This window comes from Bos grunniens, chromosome 10 (genome assembly GCF_055505025.1).
Source record: "Bos grunniens cultivar Pamir isolate PY7600 chromosome 10, Bosgru_T2T1.0, whole genome shotgun sequence".
NCBI classification, from domain to species: domain Eukaryota; kingdom Metazoa; phylum Chordata; class Mammalia; order Artiodactyla; family Bovidae; genus Bos; species Bos grunniens.
Window position 1 is genome coordinate 27,212,376 of NC_141174.1, and position 19,433 is coordinate 27,231,808.

The 19,433-nt window shown below is 36.1% G+C and overlaps 1 protein-coding gene across 17 annotated transcripts in view; it reads right to left on the reverse strand.

Annotated features, from left to right (window-relative positions):
• Positions 1-19,433, reverse strand: part of SYNE2 (spectrin repeat containing nuclear envelope protein 2) — a 326,831-nt gene that overhangs the window by 171,922 nt on the left and 135,476 nt on the right. For all 17 annotated transcript variants that reach the window (XR_015134181.1, XM_086320335.1, XM_086320332.1 and 14 more), the window contains 13 exons: positions 18,934-19,084; positions 11,911-12,069; positions 11,114-11,275; positions 10,124-10,225; positions 8,977-9,177; positions 7,993-8,164; positions 7,354-7,466; positions 6,274-6,476; positions 5,432-5,551; positions 5,042-5,333; positions 3,822-3,973; positions 2,604-2,913; positions 1,254-1,418 (listed from right to left, as the gene is read on the reverse strand). Coding sequence is in view for 16 of the 17 variants with exons in the window: in XM_086320335.1 (XP_086176461.1) it covers positions 1,254-1,418; positions 2,604-2,913; positions 3,822-3,973; positions 5,042-5,333; positions 5,432-5,551; positions 6,274-6,476; positions 7,354-7,466; positions 7,993-8,164; positions 8,977-9,177; positions 10,124-10,225; positions 11,114-11,275; positions 11,911-12,069; positions 18,934-19,084 (2,302 nt within the window). In the remaining variant the exon portion in view is untranslated. The remainder of the gene's footprint in view (positions 1-1,253; positions 1,419-2,603; positions 2,914-3,821; positions 3,974-5,041; positions 5,334-5,431; positions 5,552-6,273; positions 6,477-7,353; positions 7,467-7,992; positions 8,165-8,976; positions 9,178-10,123; positions 10,226-11,113; positions 11,276-11,910; positions 12,070-18,933; positions 19,085-19,433) is intronic.

Consider the following 19,433-nt stretch of genomic DNA (forward strand, 5'->3'; position numbering starts at 1 on the left):
GCAGGCTCACTGGAAGGAGTCGGGGTATGGACAAAAGGAAGGAGATGACGAGTTATTTTCTGGACATGCTGAACCACAAATAACTAGGAGACACCCAAGTACAGAAGTCTAGTGGGGTCAGGAGACCCAAGAAGTAGCCCCCACTCTGTCATTTAGCTCATCATATATAAAATGAGGAATCTGAACTTGATAGTTTCTGAGATTCCTTCCAACTATAGCTCATGTCTTATACTTTTCTCAGTATCTGAGGTACCCAAACACGGGCTTGGACATGATGACCCTCAACATTTGTCAAATTATCACTGTTAAAAACGGAGGCAGGATTTCCCTGGTGATCCAGGGGTAAAGACTCTGCGTTTCCACTGCAGGGGGCTCAGGATCAATCCCTCAGGGTTGGAAACTAAGATCCCACATGCCACATGGCCAAAAAAAGAGGGAGAGGGAGGTGGCCTTGTCAGAGTGTCAAGCTATTCTGAAGGGGGAGTCTTGCTTGATTCCCAAGTTCCTAAAAAGAAGAGATCAGAAATTCCCAAATTCAAGGCACTAGGGCTTCCTGAGACTCACCCCATGCAATCTCCAAAGGACTGTGAAAGCAGCATAGAAAAGTAAAGAACATACTTTACTGTTTCCTTCCAGAGGACACTGCATTTGTTGGCTGTGCAGTGAGCTTCCAAGGAATGTGTTTTGAGAATGCAGGTAAAGAGCTGCAATGCTTACTGTGTAAGGTGAGGGGTTGTTGAAGTGGTGAGGGTGGAAATTTTAAAAGCTCTCCATCTGCAGAGAACTCTAAGGTAGTCCATGAGTATGAAAATAAATAAGGTGAAAATTACACAACTCCCATCCACCTGTGATGAAGACTGCAAAACTGAACCATTTCCCCTTCAGCCTTATTGCGTTAGGTACACCATTTGATCACCTAGTTATCTCCTAGAATCACTGCACTTTTTTCTAAGACAGAGATCTCCAGCAGCTGCTGACTGGTCATGAGTGGAATTATCTCTGAGGGTCCAGAGGGCTGAGTACTGTCCAACTCAAGTTATAAATGGATTTGCTCACTAATGAAGAACATTTCCACTTTTCATGACCAGATAGGACTTTATCCAATAGTCATCTGAATAGCGTTTTCAGCATTTTTTCTTTTTTTATTTCTTTCCTTTCAGCATTTGAATTTCTGATCAAGAACACTAATTTGTCAAGTTGTGTTTAATATTGATTTTTTAAAATGCCTATCATTTCTGGATATTGCTTAATACCTGCAGTTTCTGCAGTTTTTCCTCAACTGCTCTTTCATCTACAGGCCTATCAGAAAAACAGACAAATTCCTTAGCGATATAGTCCAATGCAGTGTTCAGGTCTGTGACGCAAAGCTGGTAAGAGTCGTGTTCTTGAACATGACCTTCTAGTTTCTGCACAGAATCCTAAAAACAAAACATTGACAATGTATGAATTAGATCTCTGAATTATCTCACTCAGAAAATAATTAAATTGTTCATAAATATTTATTTTATGAGGGTTCATCTTGAAATAGAAATAAGACCATAAATCATCCAGAGTTCTTAAGTAAAATTTTTAGTGTTGAGATATTTATTTGTTCTCCACCCCACGTTTCTTTGCTTTCATTTCACTCCCGAAAACAACTTGTCAGAGGTTTACAAAATGAAATGGCTACAAATTATATCACCAAATCACAAACATCCATAATAAAGCAGCTCCCTCGATTACCCTTCTCAGAAATGAGACTATGTGAAATCAACCTAACCTCAGATTCCTTTCCTAAGAATCAAACCCCAAAGTTGGGAAAAAGTAATCCTAACTCAAGAGCAAAACCACTTTCAAGTTATCTTCCTGGAGTAAGAAAATAAGGTGACCACACCTGATCAGAAAAGCAGCAATTAAATAACTTACAGCCAAGTGAGCATAATCTTCACCTCCGCACAAATCCTGCTACCTGTATAAGTGAGATTTCTAACCCAGGTAATCCTTACACTGAATCCAACTTTCCATGTGCAAAGAATATAAATAATTCTCTTAAGATAATACTATGCTTCATGACAAAATGACATTTTACTTCTTAATTCTTTTATTGTGGATCATATGGAAAGACTCAAGGGAGAAATCTGATAAAGTTTATACAGAATAATGGATACAACTATCACAATAGATGATGGATGGATGTGCGGATGGATAGATGGGTGAAGGCAATAATAGACTGATGGATGGATAGATGGATGCTGCATGGGCAATTTTGACACTACCTCTTACATAAAAATGCCTAAGGGAATTCCCTGGCAGTCCAGTGGTTAGGACTCCACATTTTCACTGCCGAGGGCCTGGAAAAAAATTTTAAACCTTCCAATCCCTGAAGAGGAGAACTTTGATGAAAGGAGATAACACTATCATCAAATAATACACACTAGATTTCTCTAGCAAAACTGACCAAATCGATTCCTCCATTTTGTGGAGCTAGCATTTGTATCTAAAAATGATACATTTCTAAAAGTTTTAGATTTTCCAAAAGAACCAAAAAATGGTCCCATACACAAATAGTACATAATTAAGCATACTGAGGATGATCACTTAAAGTTTTGTTTTGAGCATTTCACCTGCAGTTGCTGAAGAAGACTCTCATGTAGATGCTTGATTTCCAGCCACGGTTCTTCACTAAAGTTGGGATTTTTAGTGCACTCTAAGAGGTAATTTCCTTGAGATTTTAACTCCTCTAGTAAGAATGTTAAATCCTGTGCTTTCTGGAGGAACTTCTTATAAATTTTTAATTGAGCTTTCTTCTCCTGCAAACCAGGCTGCAGAGCAAAGCCCACTTCTTGTTTCTTTTTCAGTTCTGTGAGCATTAATCTCAGATCCTCCTTACTTTGCAAATACTTCTCGCCTTCTAGTAGAAGCTTTTCCTGATGGCTAAATTTTACAAAATAGTTTATAAATGAAATGACACAGCAAAACAAAACAGCATTTTGCAACATATAATACAACATGCATTATTATAAAAAGCATTAAAATAACACTATTGTACATTATTCCCAGAGACTTCTTTGGCATTGTAACATTCTAAATGGCCCTAAGTTTAACTCAGAAATCAAGATAAAAATTAGTTGTAGTATGATTTTAAAAAACTATTGTTTCCATTATATAATTTGATCTGAGGACAAATGTTTAATAATTTAGATTTCAAACTAGTCCAGTTTTTATTATGTTTAAATATAATTATTCTGTGTTTTTCTTTTTCATTTAAGTAAAACAAATAAGCATGCAGTATATTGGCCAGCTAACTAGCTTATGCTTCCTACAGCTTGATTTTAATTTTGATCTGACTGCTTCCTTATAAAAATATGAAATTTACATTTCCACTGAACATTAAATGTATCATGATTTGATTTGATGTGAAAGGAGTTAAGAATTTTCACCAGAATTATGTTCACTTAATTCATACATTTATAAATGTTTCTCATAGCATATATATTTAAAAGCATAAACTATCCTACAGTAAAGTAAACACTGAGGTTGTCTGGGGGCAGGAGGTTTGGTACAGAAGGACTTTATTGAAGGTAGAAAGATAGACAATGTTAATTTGTTACCAATGGTGGGTTGATGCACCAGTCAAAGTAAACAAGGAGTTATTACAGCATGTTTCATATCTGATCCAGAGAACTAGTCTCTGTTTCTGCCTCAACACTGTGGTTGTCCCTGACATTACTTTCTCTCCAACAGATATATTATATCTACATCCAGAAGGCAGACAAAACATACTTGTTATGGCTTCCCTGTGCAATGAAAAATCATGAAAATGGTGAAGGCATGCCCTTTACCTTAGATATGTGTTGGCCAAATGGAGTGTGTTGTCCCACTGGTTCTTGATATCAGTGAGGGTCTTTGGAACCACTGGAGTCTTGCTGCTCTCAGCCTGACTCATGATGGCCTGTATTTTAGCATCCCCTTCAGGTTTTAGTAAAATGATTTCCTAAATTAAATAAAAATGATCTTAAAATCCCATTCATACTACTTGGGGATTACATATGATATCTTTTTACTCATAAACATCATTCAGAGATTCTAACTGCGGAGTAGATTTCAAAATTTCCCTTTCACTTTTACATATGCCCCAAGCACAAAGATATCCTTCACATTGCATAGAACTGCTTCTCAGTAAACATCTGTCACGTTACCTACTCTCCTCTCGATTCTCAATTGCACTCAAAGAAATTATGTACAAAAAAACTCCCTGGCAAATCCTCCTCCCAACCTGCACCATTATTTATAAATAAAAAGTTGGGGTGACAACCTGAACAAGACGTCTTTATACATCTAAGAGTGGGTTTCCGGCTTCCTATAGGAAAATGCACAGTGTCACAGGCCCACTCCTGTTTCTCCAGCACAACATAATTAATTCTCATTCCCTGTACTTCGATTTTCCTCTTTTGCCCTAAACAATCAAGTTCTTCTCTTCTTAGAAACACTACTTCAGATTCACCTTCTCTGGAAAACCTTTCAGATGTGATCCCAAACAATTCTGACTACTTCTGTACGTCAAACTAACCCTTGAAACTTGACCATTATCTTCCTCCACAGTTAGTATCTGATAAACCAGGAAACACTCAACCCACTCAGGATCTAATACCCTTTAGGATCCATACATATCCACTCTGAAAATGAGCTCCTCTCCAGCCCTGACTTTGACATTGCCAATGCCTCTGATGTACTGATATCTATTCGTTTAACATCCTAGCAAACTCCTACCTGCTGCAGTTCTAATTTATAGTCTTTATTTCATATCTGCAGTCAGTGAAGATGGATAATAACTGGGCACTGCTCTCACAAAGAGAGGATATACCTTTCCTTTCTATATGCGTTAAAATAATTTTAGATTCATCACAGGCCTTCTCTTTTGTAAGCTCAGTCATCTGAATTTCTCACCCAATCCACACTGATCCTATTTTCCATTAACAAACAAATCTTTGCAACTTTCCTCTAAATCTTATTAAAATTGGAGTTCATCCTGACCTCTGACATTTAGTTTCCACAGTTATACCTTTATTTTATGGATTCTTTCCTCAAGTGGCATTTTGCCTTCAGATGAATTCAAAACCATAAGGGATTCTTTAATCCCTGTTATCCAATGAATTACATCATGTGCAAGATCATTAAAACTCTGGTCCTCGGCAGGAGGTAACTTATCCTCTTTGTCAGTTTCACATATTTGTCTCAATAATGTCTGGTATCTATCAATCAAATGTGTTGATTCCGTTACTATTTCTTCTTCCTCAGTAATCCCATATTGCTTCACAGAGTTGTTCAACTGGGCCATTGATTCGAATTGTTCTCTGTAAATTCCAAATATCATTGGAAGATTATAGGAGCCATGACACACCTTCAGAAACCATATCCCCAAGAAACACATTTTGTGCAAGATCATCTATACCTCTTTCTAGCTAGAGCTTGGCAAAATAGCTCCGTTTTCTCTCGTGTTCCTTCCATTTCTTTCCATATTTCTTCTTGATTAGTCAACCACTTACTCAGGTTTCTGTGGTCATTATGGAGTCTAAAACAACATCACACATGTTAAAATATGAAATCAGCAAAAAGTGTCTATCTGAAGAAATCGTTGGCACCAATCTTGTAAGCCAACCAGGTTTTTTACATTTTATTTTTATTCTTTATAAAAATTTTTGTAACATTATTTACAAAATAATGTTACAAATAACAAATTTAGAAACAAAATTATAACATTAAAATCTGAATAATAATAGCATGTATTATAGTGGAATTCTAATAAGCCATAAATATATATCATAAGCTTCCCAGGTAGCTGAGTGGTAAAGAATCCGCCTGCTGATGCAGGAGACTTGCGTTTGATTCCTGGGTCAGGAAGATCCCCTAGAGGAGAAAATGGTAACACACTCTAGTATTCATGCCTGGAGAATTCCATGGACAGAGGAGCCTGGCGGGCTACAGTCCCTAGGGTCACAAAGAGTTGAACATGACTTAGCGATGAGCATGAGCATGAGATATATCATAAAAAATAAGAAACAAACAGAAAATATTTTGGGGCTCTCCCCTGAACCTTTGCCATAATTTGAAGAATTCTCCAAACCTCTGTATCCCCAGTGTCAAACATGGGTTTGAAAGTATATATTTTATTTTTGAAATTCATGTGTATATATATCCCACTGCTAGCTGTACTGAGGCAGAGTACATATGAAGATTTTACATAAGTAAACTTTCACAGTAAGTTTACTATGAAAGATCACCTTTATTTCCTACCTCAGTAGCTGCTGCAAGCACTCTTCAAGCTCCTTTGCTCGTGCCTGGCATATGGACTCCATTTTTTCTAATTCAACTTCTTGACTTACGATCCAACTGTTAAGCTTCTTAACAGGTGCTTTGGGCAGATGTTTTTTCACATGATTCAGTACAGTTCCCACTTGCTGTATTTCACTGCCTCTTCCTTCAAGAGTCAAGAAATCCTTAAGAAAGACAAAAACTGAATTATATCCTACAGGCAAGCATCAGTGTGGTCCCTGTCACCCCAGTGATACTTTTCCAAGATAGTACACAGACAAGCCATCTCCATAACTTCCTCTGTAAAAGAAGAGCTAGGAGATACGGCTAACTCCAATGGCAAATGATCAAAAGATGATTTATATTAGTTCTAGACTGTGTGTGCACATTGGAGTTTGCATCTGACTTTCCGGGAATCACATCAAGCAAAATGATGCCACCGTGTGGGTCAGTGGGAGTCAGATCCGGAAAGCCACATTCTGTTCAACTTCTCCTAAATATTTGAGCCTTTCTGGCAACCAATATGTAAAACCAGGCAGCCTATTTTCTACTTAACTTTGTCAAATCAGAATTTTATTTCAATGTCTGGGTTTCAAGGTTTGAGTATCAATTGCTGAGACCCATGGAATGAGCAAATTTAAAGAAAAGAAAAAAGAACTCTAAATGAAAAAAGGAGAAGAAAAATGATTCTGTCGATAAAGAATGGTTATCATCAAAGCAAGAAATATACTGAGAACATTTAATGACATCAATAAGCTGGAGAGCATAACTTATCACCTAAAATACTTGATAATCTACCATAAAGTGATCAAGAATTGAGGGTGCCATACACATTTTAAATGCCCTATTAATGCCTCTTATCTCAGGCTACCTTCCACTCCACTCCCATCAGCAGTGTATTAAAATATTTGAGAAAAAGTCAGATTTTTTTGGTAAATATTACCTTTATGTAGGGAAATTACTAAGTCAAAATAACTATTATCCTATCTACTTATATACAGTTCTGCCTCCAGTATTTTAATTTTGATAAATTTTGAATGAAATTTATATATGTCTTCTTACAGAAAGTTTTTGTAGTTTTTGTTCCACACACTTTTTTGTTTCTGATGGTTCAAAACACTCCTTAAGGTTCATTTTAATGCTGCCAAACCAGTCATTAAAGTTCTTGCACTGATCTGTAGGAAAAAACAAAGGAAGCTGTATTTATTCAAAGATGACATCACCTACCTTGTTAAATTAAGAGATTCTGAAACTTGCTCCCCATGCCATAGGTACAAGTCTCTGTGAAATGATAATAAACTAAAACCTAATTTTGAGGGTTAAAAGAACCTACACAGTAATTGTGGCATATTTTCTATATCAAACCTCCTTTCCAATCATACAAGACCCACACGGACAGGGGCAGCCCACTCACAGGCATGTCCCCAGACTCTGACCACAGTGAGCAGGTCAAACACTAGGACCCAGGTGCCTCTCCTTCATGAAATAAAGATCTGGGACTTGAACAAAAGGCATGTCTTTTATAATAGGCATACATCAGTGAGTGTTTGCTCCCAAAAGATTTATCTGAATATTATTTCCTTAAATAGGCTCTGTGCAACCATCATCTCTAAGTGAAGCTTAGATTAATTAGCCCTTGTGTTCACAGTACCTATTCACTTTTTAATATTCCCAGGAATAGTAAAGAAGCATTGCACTCACCATTCAGTAACTTAGAAAAGTGATCTTGCAAAACACTTTTTTTGGTATTAAATAAATCACTGACACTTTCATACTGCTTTTTTAATTCAGAGAGTTCAGGAGTCAGACAACCTATTTGATTCTCAAGTAATATCATACTGTGCTTCTGCTGTAGAATTTGTTGTTGAATCTCCTAAATATATAAACAAACAAACAACCAGTACTTAAAATGGGCTCAGTTTACACACAGAATATTAGGTATCCATTGTTTCTATTAAAACCTAGATAATTTTTTACTGGGTGGATTTGCTTTCTCTTAGATAATAAATGTATGTGCTTAGTCGCTCAGTTGAGTCTGACTTTCGTGACCCCACGAACTATAGCCTACCAGGCTCCTCTGTCCATGGGATTCTCCAGACAGGAAGCCATTCCCTTCTCCAGGGGATCTTCCCAACCCAGGGATCGAACCCAGGTCTCCCACATTGCAGTCAGATTCTTTACTATCTGAGCCACCAATAAATGTGGTGTATTTATAAATGTATTTTATAAATGTATTTTACAATTATGTATTTTACAGTTTCACCTTTTAACTAGAGAAGGAAATGGCAACCCACTCCAGTGTTCTTGCCTGAAGAATTCAATGGAGAGAGGACCCTGGTGAACTACAGTCCATGGGATCAGAGAGTCAGGCACAACTCAGCAACTTTCACTAATTCACTCACCTTTTAATTCCTTTGTGTGCAATAATTATTTGATATTTAATATGGACTGTAGCCCACCAGGGTCCTCTGTCCATGGTATTCTTCAGGCAAGAACAGTGGAGAGGGTTGCCATTTCCTTCTCCAATTAAAAGGTGAAACATACACAAATTGTTTTTCTGACTTTTCTCCCCAGGCTTTCATTTTTTTTAAAGTAATTATTTGTATTAATTTCAAAAGGATAAGACTACCAGAAATAAGTGTGAAAATAAATCTGAGCCACAGAAGAGAAGCAACCAGGAAGTACCTCGAGTTTAGTGAAGATCTCCAAGCTGTCGGAAGGCGACAAGGCATTTAAGAGAGACTCAGTCATTCCAATCTGGGTCTTGGCCTGGTCAAGATCTTCCCTTAGCTCAGCTGTGCTGCCGCTGATTGCACCACAGTGGGATCCTCCCGTTAAACACATTTTCACACGTTCTATCTTGTTCAAAATAGAAGACTCCATCACCTGAAATTATGAAACATATGAAGTACTGTCACGGATTTGATTTAACTAGATTTTAAGACAACTACATTGCTGAAGAATGAGTTGAAACTGTTCATTTCAATGTGAAATCACCTCTCTCTTTCTGATTTTTTCCTTGTTCTGCATGATGATACAACAGTTTAAATACTGCTGTTAAAAAAAAAGAGTAACATGAAAAACTGAAATTGACATTCTAATTTTTTTCTAAGAGAGTAACTGAATTCTTCCCCTTGAAACAAGTTTTATTTAGCATACCAGTTGAGGTACTATCTCATGGTGCTCATTGGAAACTAATTTTAAAACATATATAAAAAAGTAAGTAGCCAGCATTTACTGTTTATTATGTACACAGAATCATGGTAAGTATTTTATATACAAAATTCAGGCTTGAGAAGGATAAGCAACTTGCCCAAGACCACAAAGTTGGCAGGTGGCAGAGCAAGGCCTTCCCCCAGAAAGTTTGACTCCAGAGCTCATGTTCAAGCATTTTTGCATTTTTATTTAAGTAAAAGTCTAACAAATCTCTCCATACAACAGAAAATCCCAGTTGGGGCAATCTCTCTGTTTCCCTGTCTAGCAACTAATAAACCTGGAATCATTGAGCCATATGACTGCATCCTATGCCCAAGAACACTTATGAGGAAACCCTTGTTACTTTTCATGGGAGCACAGTAACATCTCCCCTTCCACACAAGAGGTCCGTGAAATAAGTGAATTGAGAATAAAACAATGTAAAAAATTACTCATTCTAAATTGGAACAAATATAATAAATTATGCTGACTGTTAAAAATTTGGTTGGGCATGAATAAAGGTGAATCAAATAATGACCCTGTTTTTATTTTAAGTTTTAGAATTCTGGTTTATAAATATTACTGTAGAGGATAGAGAGCATTTTTAATTGCAACTTTTAAACAAAAATTCTCTTACCTGTAATTCAAGAGGTATTTCACTGCTTTGAAGCAAGAATTGTATTTTAGCCACTCTTTTAGAAAATTCTGAAGGTTTTTGTTCATGGACTTGTAACTCTTCCTAAAACACACAATGCCAATAGAAAATATATTTTTATTTTATACCTTATTTTCTGGTACCCGTGATTGGTACTGAAAATATTTAGCAACTAAAAGAGCTTTGAATTTTCCCAAATCACTTGATTTTTGACAGAGTCCTGGGAGATACAAAACTAAGTGTCTTCATGAGTCAGGCATATGTTATAACTGAGTGAAACACTTTGGCAATAACACATTTGCAAAGTCTTTTCCAAAAGTATAAAAAATGGATATGTGAACTTAAAAGTGAATAAAGGGACCAAAATTAGAGGAAAAAAGATTTGAAGCATCAGACTTGGTATACTGTAAAGTCATCAGGCATGCATACATACATTTTTATATTACATTGACCCGCATATAACTGCACAACTCTCTTCCTCTCTTCCTCTGAGCCCATCCAAGTGCCTATTCATAAAAACTTTTCTTTTAATAAAGAGACAGCTACCTGTTTCACTATTTTATGTCTCCTTGTTGAAATTCTTTTCCAAAAAACACAAGAGCCAGAGCATACCTTCTAGTCACTAATTGCTGGTGGTCTAGTAGTTAAGATACAGCGCTCTTACTACTATAGCACAGGTTCATTCCCAGCCAGAGAACTAAGATCCTGCTTCAGGCTGCCACACACTTGACCCATCCCTGAGGTCACTTTTATCTATGAACCTCCAGGTTGTCTGTGAACCCACATTAACACCTGCTAACATCTTCCTGGACTACCACAAAGAAGACAATGGAATTCAGGTCTCCCTCGAGGAACAATGAAAGAAATGAAGGGTTTCTTTGTGATTTCTCTATCCCTCTTCAAGAAAGCAAACTTGATAATAAAATGCCAATGTCTATAATAAGGACATATGTTCTATTTCTGTTCAATTACCTTCAGTTTTTCTCTTTCCTCTTCAGTCAGTTGATGTAATTCCAATTTTTGAAGGACCTTTTCAGTCCACTCATCAATTCCATTTTTTAAGTCAAAAAGTTTGTCCCATAAAGCTAGAGCTCGACCAAGATTGTCATAGTAGTCCTCTGTCTTCTCATTTATCTACCACAATTTAAAAATAAAAATAATACACTGAATGGTGAAAAGTATAAGAACAACTGTTTTAAACACAACTTTAAGATAAAATTTTAGATTACCTTTACTTGCTAAATTATTTGCTTTATTTATCAACAAAAATTTTGCTTTAATATACCATAGTTTCATTATTCTACAAAAATAACTTAGCTGATTTGGTGCAGTTTATAAACAACTGAAAGAAATAGTCTTTCTCATTTCTAAACCACAATAATAAAAGAAGCTTTCAAAAATCCAGCTGAAAATATACAAATTCTTATTTTGTAATTCATGAAATATCATTACTACTCAACCAAAAATTAGTAAATAAATACAAAGCTGAACATCAATAACTTACATGGATGAGTAATATATTAACTAGTTTATTTTAAATAAGTTGAGTATGTACTTGTAGATCTAAAAGAGTATGGACCCATTTCTTAGTAGTACCTAACTCTGGGGTAAAGTTAAATCCTAAGTCATAAATTTTATATTATTTGAACATTTTTTTATAATAAGCACTTTTGAATTTTATAATTAGATAACAACATTAAAGATGCAAACGAAAAGATCAATTTAATTGTTATAAAGCAGAATTTCTAGTCAACCAAATTATCACTTACATCAAGCCATCTATCCACAATAATATTAGCTTCTTTCTCAAAAGGAGGCTCTTCAAAGGTTCTCATTTTATTCAGATGAAACTGCAGATTTTTGCAGATCTGGTGAATCTTGTCTACAACTTCTAAGTGTTCATTAAATTCTTCTTTAACAACTTCAATCTGTAAAAGTGATATGAAACATGTTTTGATATACTGACACAAACTGGTAAGACTTATTGTTCCACTTTCTCAACGAGAAATTCTTAGAATCCTAAACTTCTGGTTTAATAATAATCCTACCACCAAATTCCTCGTCCCGCTCTGCATGATGAAATATTTATAATAGTCTAAAACTATGTTTCTAGTCAAATGAAATTATATTCTATCAAAAAAGTCACCTCTATTCAGTGGTATGAAAAATGACAGCTCCTAGACTGCTTCAACAGGAACCGTTTTTGTAATTTTGAAGAACCTAAGTGCTCATCTGATTAAAACAGACAAAGCTCTAAAACATCAATAATATGACTTCTAGTTTAATCTTTCATGATTTTAACTCCCATATCATTTCTAACATAGAAAGTGAAACACTATCAAAAGGCCAATGATTTTAAACTACAAAATAAAATTTGAGTGTTGAGTAATGCAATTCTAATGTTTCCAATTTACTAATCTTACACAAGCATTTTTAATGATTATATAAAACTTGAAAATAGTGATTCCTCATAAATAAAAAACTAAAAATTATATCCCTATGGGGGATACGACTTCCATTTCTGGGAATATGCAGTGAACATAATTTTCCTTATTCCCATTAAGTACAACTAAAAACCCTGGACACTACCTACAAAACAGACTTAAGAAAACTAAAAAGTGAGGCGCTCAAGGAGGGAGCATGGCTGGGGGTATCAGCTCCTGAAGCCAGCCTGGTGATCAGTTCCCTGAATTTTCCTTTTCCCTTGTATATCCCAGAGTGTGTGCTGGAGAAGTCAGAACCTGGCAATATCCACGTGTACAGACCAAGAAAAGCCTTTTCTCTTCAGCCAAAGAACCAGGAATAGGACAACACAGTAAAACAGAAAACTTTTAGGAAATACCGCTGGAGCAAAAAACCTTAGAAAACACGTGGCCCTAACCCCCTCCTGTACCAGCAAAGCTTAAGTGTAGAGCCTAGATCACCACCATCTCAAGGTAGTAACAGGAGCCCCACTCTCCCCCAGCCAGGAAAAAGAAGGCCAAGTAGAGCTCAGACTTTCATTCCTGCTGAGCAGTGACATACACACACACACACTCATGATGTCAGGGATGGCTACATAGGGAGCTGTAAGGAGGATTCAGGGAGGTAGCAGTGGAGACCTTGTAGAAAGTGAGAATGCCCACCCTCAACCAGTAACAAGGAAGCCTCTATCTTGGGTGCCATGAAATTGTCTTTATTTGTGGACAAAATGATTATCTATGTCACAGAGCCCAAGGAATCCACAAAAACAACCCTAGGACTGATATGTTGGTTCAGGAAGGTCACAGGATACAAGATAAACATATAAAAATAGAGTACATTTCTCAGTTGTAATATATAGTGAAACTGTATGTAACTTTGTTTTGTATTTTCCAAGTCTCCTGTAAATGTGTAATACTTTCATAATTTAAAAAAGAAAAAAAGGGAAAAAATCCAAAACTCAGGGAAAAAGACATGCACAATATTCAGAGAAAACTCGAATTCAAAAGGATACATGTATCCCAATATTCATTGCAGCACCATTTACAATAGCCAAGACATAGAAGCAGCCTAAATGTCCATCAACAGAGGAATGGATTAAGAAGATGTGGTACCTATATACAATGGAATATTACTCAGCCATAAAAAATGAGATAATGCCATTTGCAGCAACAAGATGGACCTAGAAATTATCCTATAAGTGAAGTAAGCCAAACAGAAAGACAAATCTCATGATATTACTTGTATGCGGAATCTAAAAAAAAATGATACAAATGAACTTATGTACAAGATAGAAACAGACTCATAGACATAGTGAACAAACTTAGGGTCATCAAAGGGGAAGGGGAACAGGGAGGGATAAGTTAGGAGTCAGGGATTCGCAGATACACACTGCTATATAGCATAACCACTAGATAACCAACAAGGTCCTACTGCACAGCACAGGGAACTATACTCAGCATCTTACAATAACCTATAATGGAAAAGACTCTGAAAAAAAATTTTAAATCTACTGTATTTCTTTATACTAACAATGGATACATGGACACTAAAATTTTTAACATAATACCATCCACAATTACTCAAAATAGGTGTAAATCTAACAAAACATATATAGTGATTATATGCCGAAAACTATAAAATACCAATTAAAAAAATCAAAGAAGATCTAGATAAATGCAGACACATACTAAGTTCATGGATCAGAAGACAACATAGCAAAAATATCAATTTTCCTGAAACCAATGGACAAGTTTAATACAATTATTACCAAATCCTAGCAGCATTTTTTGTAGATATAGACAGGATTATTCTAAAATGTATATGGAATAATAAAGGAACTATAATAGCTAAGACATTTGGAAAAAAGAAGAAGAAAGTGGGAAGTTTACTTGATTTTAAAACTTATCATGTAGGTACAGTAATAAAGATTATATCAGAGGGACAGATACACAGATCAATAGATCAAAGTGAAGCCAACAAATAACTGATTTCTCACTAAGATGAAAAAGCAATTTAAGGGAGAAATGGGAATCTTTTCAACATATGGTGCTGGAGCAACTGGACATTTACAAACAAAAACAGGAACCTTGACCCAAATTTCATCCCTTATACAAAAACTGATTCAAAATGGATGATGAACTTAAATGTCAATCATAACACCATAAAGCTTTTAGAAAAAGAAATAAGAGAAAATCTTCAGGATCTTGTGCCAGGCAAACAATTCTGAGACTTTGACACCAAAAGTACAATCTATGAAAGGAAAAACCGATAAACCAACCTTTACCAAAATTTTAATCTTTTGTTTGCAAAGACCCTGTTAGGGAGATGAAAAGGCAAGCTACAGTTTGGGAGAAAATATTTGCAAACCATATATCTGACAAATGACCAGTGTGTAGAATGTGTGTGTGTGTGTATGTATGTGTGTATATGTGTGTGTGTGTGTGTGTGTGTGTGTGTGTGTGTGTGTGTATCTCTCTCAAAACTTGACAGTAAAAAAAAAAAAAATCTAATTAGAAAATGAGCAAAAGGTATGAAAAGAGATTTCTGCAAAGATGACATTCAGATGGCAAATAAGCACAAGAAAAGCTGATCGATACCACTAACAATTAGGAAAATGCCAATGAAAACCACAGAGCGATACCACTACATGTGTATCAGAATGAATAAAACAAAAAGACATCTAATGCTGGCAAAGCTGTGCAGAAACTGGATCCCTCATACATTGCTGGTGGGAATGTAAAATGGTACAGCCACTCTGGAAAACAGTTTGAAAAATTAACATACAACCCAGCAACTATACTCCAGGCCATTTATCCCTGACAAATAAAAAGACAACACACACACACACCGTATACCAATATTTATAGCAGCTTTATTTATAACAGCCCAAAACTAGAAACAATCCAGATGTCCAGAAGACCATTAAACCGTCGGTGGTACATTCATACCATGGAATCCTACCCAGCAAGAAAAGAGAACAAACTATCAATGCATGGAAGAGCCTGGATGAATGTCCAGAAAATTATGCTGAATGAAAATAACCAATCCCTAAAGGTTATGCTTTAGGTATAAAGCATACTAGGCAGTATCCTTGCCTGGAGAATCCCATGGACAGAGGAGCCTAGTAGGCTATAGACCACGGGTTGCAAAGAGTCGGACACGACTGAGCGACTTCACTTTCACCCACTCCAGTATTCTTGGGCTTCCCTTGTGGCTCACCTGGTAAAGAATCTGCCTATAATGTGGGAGACCTGGGTTCAATCCCTGGGTTGGGAAGATACCCTGGAGAAGAGAAAGGCTATCCACTCCATTATTCTGGCCTGGAGAATGCCATGGACTATATAGTCCATGGAGTTGCAGAGTCAGACATGACTGAGCAACTTTCACTCAAAGGTTATGCACTGTATGATTTCATTTATATAACACTTTTTGCAATGACAGAAGTACAGAAATGAAGAACATATCAGTGGTTGTGAGGAGGTGGGAGCAAGAGGGAAATGGTAGGGCTATAAGATGACCACACCAGGTATCATGTGGTGATGGAAGTGTTCTTTCTCTTGATTGCATCATTGTCTGCAACCTGACTACAATATTGTACTATAGTTACACCAGACATTACTACAGAGGAAACTGAGTAAAGGGTACACAGGGTCTCTCTGTAGTATGTCTTATAACTGTATGTGAATCTACAATTATCTCACATTAAAAGTTCAATTTAAAAAACGAAATTTACTTAAATGTTTTAAATAAAAAACAAAATTGGGCTGTCTCTGTCTCCTGACCTGAAGTTGACTCATACTTTGGCAGAGCAGAGAAGTAGACTCTGGTGTTTTTTTTCTGCCCATTCAGGACACTTGTTCAATTAAATGGAAATATATATATATGAATATACATATATATGTATGTATCTTGTTCTTTATTACATTCAAAGAGCTTTGCTGTTACACTGATGCAAGCTACTGGTGGGTGATGAGAAAAGCAAGAGCAGGAGAGGACACCTCTAGTATTGACAGGAGCTGCAGGTTTTGTCCTATAATGAATGGAAGGAGTAAATAAAGGAAACCAGATACCCCCTGACATTTCCCAGACTTTAATAGTCCCCCGACATTCTAGCCTTCTAGTCTTACTTTTGCACTTCTGCCTTTCATTAAAGAGAGTGGAAATTCAGCACCATACCCTAGATAAACATCCAGGTTTCTATGGTTCTTAAGGACAAAAGTTCTCAGTGGTATCATATTTCAGCCACTGGTGCAAAGTATCATGAAAATACATATGCCAGAAGTTGATTGTTTCTCAAGACCATACCTAAGTCATCACAAAATTAACAGAGAGTTACATTAACAGCTGGTACCACAATTTGCTTTTTCCAGACAGGTTAAAAAAAAAAAAAGCATTAGAGAAAATGATTAAACACAAGTGTACTTCTATATCTCCCATGCAAAATGATGTATTATTTCAGCAAATATACAAAAATACCATGCTAGATATAAGATTCTCAATCTAATAGTAAAAACCTGGACATTTATACATTTCTTAAATATAATCAGTTGTTTCATTAATTTCAAGATATTCTTGTGAGTAAATATTTAGATTTGAGAAAGAGGTATAAAGCTAGCCATTTTTTACTTCTACAATTCACATTTCAAATACGTCTTCAGGTAAGACAATATTATGGTTGAAACACAACTTTGTAGTCAGACAGGCTGAGCTTAAATAATAATTCTATCACTTATTAGCCATATAATCTTTGGAAAGTTATTTAACCCCTATCCTTACTTTATTTCTTTGTTTACAGAGAAAGTTGCTAACCTGTCCAGCCAAGCCGGGCGTGGGGGGTTGGGGGGTGGGTAAGGTTACGCCATCACAGTGGGCCTGGCACAAAACAAGAATAGCTGCAAGTCAAGAGGGATTTGCTCTCTGGTCAGTTTGAAAGGCAGGGACTCAGGATCTGTGAGTATCTAAGGCAGAGACCTGGATCCTGAAACAAGAGCGCAGGCTGGAAAATGCGCTAGGGGCAGAGTAGAAAAGTAGCTGTATGAACTGGGACGTGTTTTAGGCAAAGACTAAATTGTCCGTAAGAATCTGGTCAACAGGCATACCTCAGAAACATTGCAGGTTTGGGTCCAGACCATGGAAGTAAGGGAAGTATTGCAATAACACAAGTCACGTGAATATTTTAGTTTCCAGATACATTTAAAAATTTTGTTTAAAAAAATAAATAAATAAAAAAAAAATAAAAATTTTGTTTACATTACACTGCAGTCCATGAAGTGTGCAATAGCATTATGTCTTAAACAATGTACATACCTTAATTTAAAAATACTTCACTGCTAAAAAAAAACTCTGACCATTCTCTGAACCTTTAGCGAACCATAACCTCTGCTGGTGAAGGGTTTGAAATACTGAGAATTACCAAAATGTGACACAGGGACACAAAGAGAAATCGCTGTTGGAAAAATGGTATCGATAGACTTGCTCGACAAAGGGTTGCCACAAACTTCAAATTTGTAAAAGACACAATAAAGCAAAGTCTAATAAAACAAAGTATGTCTGTATATAAGCTTCATTAATGTTGCTCTCAGTCATTGGAAAGTTTAATAAAATTGCCTTCTAACAGCCAGGTGTATCAAGTAGATGATATTTCACACATGCCTCTGACACTCTGACAGCACTTTAGTATACAGTACTCAGAAAACCAAGAGGAGGTGTAATTTTCTGGTGTATAAGAATACAGTGTAACATATTCTTTTCTAAGTATTCCATTCTTCTGCCACTCTGGTTGATAACCACATAAAATCATAGAAAATAATGACATCTAGTGTCCAAAAGTGTAATTCTTCTTAGACTATAAAGTTGTGACTGGCAAGGCTATGAATACAGATGGAGCAACTTGGAGATAAGCTGACACATCTTTACAGAAAACAAAGAAATAAAAAGATAATTTTTTCTTTATCCACTAAGAACCGATTTTAGGGATTTTCCTAGTACCCTCTTTCTCTTAAGTCTGTGGTGAAGTCAGGTTCTTCTTAGGTGGAAAGTCAGCGCACAGACTGTTCCAATCTTTCAGCAAAGGCAAGCTCAGACTCCAAGAGAACCATACCACCAATATCAAAACCCAAACAGATGCAACCCAGTATTAACTTGGGGACCAATTTTTTTTCAAGCCCTGGGGATAAATTCAATAAATTCTTGTATACCTGGTAAAACAGAGTCACTAATAACTACTTCTAAACTACATTTTGAAAATGATTCCACTGATAACCTTCTCTCTATTGTCAGGCTTGCAATCGAGGCCACTGTGTAAAGTTTCCTTTGGAATCTGGACTCACCTCTGCTATCCTTTTCTTCAAGTTCTCCTTTCCCATGTAGGAAGCCTGGACAGAGAGGACATTCTCTTCTTTTTGAATCAATGCTGTCAGGACACTTTTAAAATTCTGATACTGTTTTAAGAGCTCCAAAACTCTTTCACATTGGTCAAGGCTATGAAAAAAATAACACAGCTAAATTTCTGAAAGTTACAAAACCATTCTTTCTCTTTGTAGTATGCTATAAAAATAACCTAATAAATTATAGAAGGATTTTTCCTCTAGACAAGGTTTATAATATTGTTTTACAATTTAACCCACAAATGATGGTATATGTAATTATTTGACAAATGGATGGCCTAAATAAGGACTGGATTACTATTTTCACCAGGTCAATATTAAAAAGTTACCAGATGTAAGCTCTAGACAGAAACACAGGATTCATAACCTTAAGGAATCAGCACCTCGATTTCATCATTAACTAAAAAATATCTTGGAAAATGAGCCTCTTTAGCATTATTTTT